The sequence below is a fragment of the Rana temporaria genome, unplaced genomic scaffold (genome assembly GCF_905171775.1).
Source record: "Rana temporaria unplaced genomic scaffold, aRanTem1.1, whole genome shotgun sequence".
NCBI classification, from domain to species: Eukaryota; Metazoa; Chordata; class Amphibia; order Anura; family Ranidae; genus Rana; species Rana temporaria.
In genome coordinates this window covers 160,877-167,221 of record NW_024404510.1, presented here as the reverse complement: position 1 = coordinate 167,221, position 6,345 = coordinate 160,877, and the positions used below count along the sequence as shown (strand labels likewise).

Genomic DNA, 6,345 nt, shown 5'->3' with positions numbered 1-6,345 from the left:
ATTATGGGGGGTGTAGAGGATTGTGGGGGGGGGTGTAGAGGATTGTGGGGGGGTGTGTAGAGGATTATGGGGGGGTGTAGAGGATTATGGGGGGTGTAGAGGATTATGGGGGGGTGTAGAGGATTATGGGGGGGTGTAGAGGATTGTGGGGGGTGTAGAGGATTGGGGGGTGTAGTGGATTGTGGGGGGTAGAGGATGGGGGGGTGTAGAAGATTATGGGGTAGAGGATTGTGGGGGGTGTAGAGGATTGTGGGGGTGTAGTGGATTATGGGGGGTGTAGAGGATTATGGGGGGGGGGGGTGTAGAGGATTATGGGGGCGTAGAGGATTTTTGGGGGGTGTAGAGGATTATGGGGGGGTGTAGAGGATTATGGGGGGTGTAGAGGATTATGGGGGGTGTAGAGGATTATGGGGGGTGTAGAGGATTATGGGGGGTGTAGAGGATTGTGGGGGGTGTAGAGGATTATGGGGGGGTGTAGAGGATTGTGGGGGGTGTAGAGGATTATGAGGGGGTGTAGAGGATTGTGGGGGGTGTAGAGGATTTTTGGGGGGTGTAGAGGATTATGAGGGGGTGTAGAGGATTATGGGGGGGTGTAGAGGATTATGAGGGGGTGTAGAGGATTATGGGGGGGTGTAGAGGATTATGGGGGGGTTGTAGAAGATTATGGGGGGGTGTAGAGGATTATGGGGGGGTGATGAGGATAATGGGGGGTGTAGAGGATTATGGGGGGGGTGTAGAGGATTGTGGGGGTTGTAGAGGATTGTGGGGGGGTGTAGAGGATTATGAGGGGGTGTAGAGGATTATGGGGGGTGTAGAGGATTATGGGGGGGGTGTAGAGGATTATGGGGGGGTGTAGAGGATTATGGGGGGGTGTAGAGGATTATGAGGGGGTGTAGAGGATTATGGGGGGTGTAGAGGATTATGGGGGGGTGTAGAGGATTATGAGGGGGTGTAGAGGATTATGGGGGGGTGTAGAGGATTATGGGGGGGTTGTAGAAGATTATGGGGGGGTGTAGAGGATTATGGGGGGGTGATGAGGATAATGGGGGGTGTAGAGGATTATGGGGGGGGTGTAGAGGATTGTGGGGGTTGTAGAGGATTGTGGGGGGTGTAGAGGATTGTGGGGGGTGTAGAGGATTATGAGGGGGTGTAGAGGATCGTGGGGGGTTGGGCTCCTCATACACAATGTGGATTGGTTGTGACGTGACTCCTCCTCCTCCTTCGGCAGTGAAGGCCTCGGTGTGTCTCAGTAAAGATGGCGGAATCCTGCGGCCGGGTCAGACGATCATCGAGCACACGGCGGAGGGCGTCTGTCACACCGCGCACTGCACCTCGCTCATCGATCCCGTCTCCAGATATCACCAAATCAACGTCTCGTCTCTGCGCTGCGCCGCCCGCTGCCAGCCGGTAAGAAGGTTTGATTGGAGATTTTGGGGTTCGTTGACTAAAGGGGTCCCCTGGATTCTCTGTGAATGAGGTGACACAAGATGAAGATTCACCGCAAACAGCCAATCACAGGCAAAAGAAGGTTAAAAACAAATGGATTTTTGCTTGCACATGATTGGACGATTGAAGTCGTCGCCACTTCACCTCATTCACTAAAAAAAAGTGACTTTCTAACCCAATAAATAGAGTTTAGAGAGTGATGGAGGAAATGATTCTGGCCGTTCTCACAACTATGAAACATACCGAGCCATGAAGTAGGGAGCCATGGAGTATGGAGCCATGGAGTATGGAGCCATGGAGTATGGAAGCCATTGAGTAGGGAGCCATGGAGTAGGGAGCCATGGAGTATGGAGCCATGGAGTATGGAGCCATGGAGTAGGAAGCCATGGAGTATGGAAGCCATTGAGTAGGAAGCTATAGAGTAGGGAGCCATGGAGTAGGGAGCCATGGAGTAGGGAAGCCATGGAGTAGGGAAGCCATGGAGTAGGGAAGCCATGGAGTAGGGAAGCCATGGAGTATGGAAGCCATGGAGTATGGAAGCCATGGAGTATGGAAGCCATGGAGTAGGGAGCCATGGAGTATGGAAGCCATGGAGTATGGAAGCCATGGAGTAGGGAGCCACGGAGTAGGAAGCTATAGAGTAGGGAGCCATGGAGTATGGAAGCCATGGAGTATGGAGCCATGGAGTAGGGAAGCCATGGAGTAGGGAAGCCATGGAGTAGGGAAGCCATGGAGTAGGGAGCCATGGAGTAGGGAGCCATGGAGTAGGGAAGCCATGGAGTATGGAAGCCATGGAGTATGGAAGCCATGGAGTATGGAAGCCATGGAGTATGGAAGCCATGGAGTATGGAAGCCATGGAGTATGGAAGCCACGGAGTAGGAAGCTATAGAGTAGGGAGCCATGGAGTATGGAAGCCATGGAGTATGGAAGCCATGGAGTAGGGAAGCCATGGAGTAGGGAAGCCATGGAGTAGGGAAGCCATGGAGTAGGGAAGCCATGGAGTAGGGAAGCCATGGAGTAGGGAAGCCATGGAGTAGGGAAGCCATGGAGTAGGGAAGCCATGGAGTATGGAAGCCATGGAGTATGGAAGCTGTGACGGTATTAGAATGATATCCCCGTCAAAGTCTTCCCTTCTCCACATAAAGAACATCACCCAATATTCCACGAGGAGGGATATTCCTGGAATCGCCCCAATAAGCCACACATTAGACCAGCTTACTGCTGGAACAACACAGACTTTAATGTTATAACACACAGCTTATATGTAATTTTACAAACTGTTACAATGACAAATCTCCGCCCCCTCACACTGGGGCTTCCATACAGATGATAGGCAGACATTTCGGAGCCGACCCTGAAAACATTTCTTTAGATAATGACATCAGTGAAGGTAATTTCTAGTTGTACAGAATACGTTATCTAGACAGCTTGTCCTCGCATATAGAAGAGATAATTACCACAATGAAGCAATCAGAATAATTAACATGAGCCACTTATCTAATCACAGTAACAGTAACCACAGGTCTCCTTCACACACACAATAGATCAATTAACATTTCAACAGCCTGTTAGCCGAGAAATGAGTCACACCTGAAATCACCTTCCCTCTAACACAGCATTAACCAAGCAGGGAGAATTAAATTGAAGCATATGCTTCACAATGGCCCCCCTTTTTCTCCCTGCTCCGGCAACTCGGTTGGACCTTTCCTGGTCCAGTAGGGTTGACGGGTTCAGAGCTTTTAGTCCGAGGTTAACTCCGTTTGGCGTGACAATCCATCGGCATTCCCGTTTTGCTTGCCTGGGCGATAATGAATCGTAAAGTCATAGGGCTGTAAGGCCAAGCTCCAGCGTAGCAAACGGGCTTTGTCCCCTGAAACGCGGTTAAGCCACACCAAGGGGTTGTGATTGGTGATGAGAGTGAAAGCCCGGCCATAAAGGTAAGGTGTGAGCTTTTTGAGTGCCCATACCAAGGCCAAACACTCTTTTTCAATGGGGGCGTAACTGACCTCCCTTGACAACTGCTCCCGACTCAGGTATGCCACCGGGTCGTCAGATCACACGCCGGTCAGTCCCCAAGTCTTTGTGCGATCTGCAAAGTCACCAGAAGTCAGTGTGAAGACGGCGCATGGGTCTGTGCGCCGCCGTCTAGGTGTCCCGCTATGGGAGGGGGCAGGTTATGGCTCTGAAGTGACAGTCACAGGAGATTCATAAAAATAAAAAGTTATATTTGTTGAAATGCTGTAGCACTGGTGCTCAGAGTCCGGGGGGAGGGGGGGGTTGGATCAGTGCCCCATAGGGTCAGCCACCCCCCGCTCCCTCCGCAGCCGCCAGTTCTCCTCTTTGAGCTTCTCCAGCTCCATCTCCAGTTCATGGAGCCTGGGGGGGTCAGCCCGCTGTGACCTCAGGTGGTTGTTCTCCTCCTCCATGCGGCTTATGCACTCCTCCAGCTCTATGTACTCACGGATCAGCTCCTGCTTGCTCATGTCCTGCAGGCTCTCCACGTGGTCCTTCATCATCAGGAACTGGGTGGTGGTGTAAGGGGCCACCTGTGGGCCCTTGGCGAACATCTCGGCCCGCATCTGGGACGCCCGCTGCGACTCCCTCTCCTCCAGTCGCTTCTTCTCCTCCCAGGTCCGCTGGTTATATGACTTCCAGGACCTCTTCTTCTTGAAGGGTGGCCGGCGGTGCCTCTTTCTGCCCAGCTCCCTCCAGGGCCCCTCCGGCTCATGGCTGGAGCCCATGACCAGCTGACAATGGTGTTCCCTGTTGTCCGTAATAGCAGATTGTACCATGAGGGCTTCGTAAGGGGTGCCCAATGGTTCTTCCCGACCCCGCTCCTGGGGATCCCAAGCCGAGTCTACACAATGGGCTGCTGCTGGTGGGCGGTACCCAGGTTGAGACCAATTTGACCTGGTGTTGTCATTCATGGGGCAATTCTGCTTGAAGTGACCCAACTGTTTGCACCGGAAGCAGCGTTGTTCGTTGTCCTCCTGGCGTGGATAGCGAGGGCTAGATGTCACCGGTCTGTTAGGAGGTTGGTATCTAGCGGCTGGTGGGTGTGAGGGCGCCGTTGGTCGTGGAGGTTGTACCTGTGGTGTGACCTGGTTTGTCTTGCGAGTATCCGCATATTCATCCGCCAACTTCGCGGCCTCTGGTAGAGTCATGGGCCTGCGATCTCTCACCCAATCTTTGACGTCCGTCTGGATGTGATTGTAAAATTGCTCCAGGAGCATTAGTTGCAAAATGTCCTCTGCGGTGGTGGCCTGGCTGCTGTTAACCCAGTTAGAGGCCGACAGGGATAACTGGCATGCCCATTCTGCGTAAGAGTCTTCCGTGGTTTTGCGTGAGTCCCTGAACTTCTGTCGGTGGGTGTGATGCAATTGCCTATATGCTTCAGTCTAATGCTCTCCCTGCTAACTTAATGCTGTGGGTTAGAGGTAACAGGTGTTCATGTGTGACTCATCTCTCTCTGTAAGGACTGTTCATATGTTAAATAAGGCTAGCTTTTGAAAGGCCTTTAATTGTGTGATAACGCTGTCTACAACCTAGTGATTCTCAGAGGTGTTAATAGGTGTCAAACTGGAAGCAGACGAAACGTCTGCTTAGGAAACTCAGTGTGTGAAGGTGGTTTGTTGTTTAAAGAATGTGCAGTGATTAGACATGATAATTGTCGGTCGGTGCCGACCTGTCTGGAATGTTTTAGTAATTAGCCTTAGTGTGTGTTTAGGGGGGGTGGAGATTTCATTGTTGCTTCAATGTCTTGGACTGTATAAAAAGCTGAGAAGAAAAACCATTAAACTCTGTGTTGTTCCAGCAGTAAGCTTGGCATGTGTGGCTTTCTGGGCGATTCCAGGGATATCCCTCCTCGTGGAATATTGGGGTGATTTTCGTTATGGGAAGAAGGGAACGTTGACGGGGATATCATACCAATACCGTCACAACTGGTTGGCAGCAGTGGGATTTTTCCCTTCTATTCCCCTTCACACCCGGATTCCAAGCAGACACTGGAAGAACTACTGGAAGTTCGTGGAAGGATTGCTAGCAACAAAACCAAGCGGGTCATCATAGCAGAATCAATGGAGATAGACCAGGAGGACGGGATTGCAGCAACGCCAGCAGTACAAGAGATGGAGACACCAGTGATTCAGGAGGAGGAATCGCCAGCCAACAAGCTAATGAGAGAGAAGCTAGCGTGGTTCGGCCCGAACCCAACGGCAGATGTGGTGCTGAGAGTGATGGACCTGTTAGCGAAGGAGGCTAAAGAAATAAGGGACGCAGAACTACAGAAGGCTAAAGAAATAAGAGACGCAGAGCTACAGGAGGATAAAGAAATAAGGGACGCAGAACTACAGAAGGATAAACAAATAAGGGACGCAGAACTACAGTTAAAACTGGCAGCAGTCCAACAAGCAGCCGCACCTTCTCCGAACAGTGAGTACAGCACAGCAGACGCAAGGAAGATTCCGTTTAGCGCTTTTAAAGCTTTTGATGAAAAGGACTGTGAGATTGATAACTTCCTGGCGGATTTTGAGCGACAATGTAACCTGCAACGAATAGCTAGAGGAGAGTGGGTTGCAATATTGTCAGGCAAAGCTTCTGATGCTTTCCGGACCGTGCCAGATCAGGATATCCATAGCTACGCCAGGGTTAAAGAAGTGCTCCTGGCTCGTTATGCAGTAACCCCAGAGTCCCACCGACAGAAGTTCAGGGACTCACGCAAAACCACGAAAGACTCTTACGCGGAATGGGCATGCCAGTTGTCCCTGTCGGCCTCTAACTGGGTTAACAGCAGCCAGGCCACCACCGCAGAGGACATTTTGCAACTAATGCTCCTGGAGCAATTTTACAATCACATCCAGACGGACGTCAAGGATTGGGTGAGAGATCGCAGGCCCATG

At 51.6% G+C, this 6,345-nt stretch overlaps 1 protein-coding gene across 1 annotated transcript in view; it reads left to right on the top strand.

Annotated features, from left to right (window-relative positions):
* Window positions 1–1,185: 1,185 nt before the first annotated feature.
* LOC120922036 (otogelin-like) overlaps window positions 1,186–6,345 on the top strand; it is a 67,741-nt gene continuing 62,581 nt past the window's right edge. Inside the window, exon 1 of the mRNA XM_040334575.1 lies at window positions 1,186–1,407. Coding sequence (XP_040190509.1) covers window positions 1,186–1,407 — 222 coding nt within the window. The remainder of the gene's footprint in view (window positions 1,408–6,345) is intronic.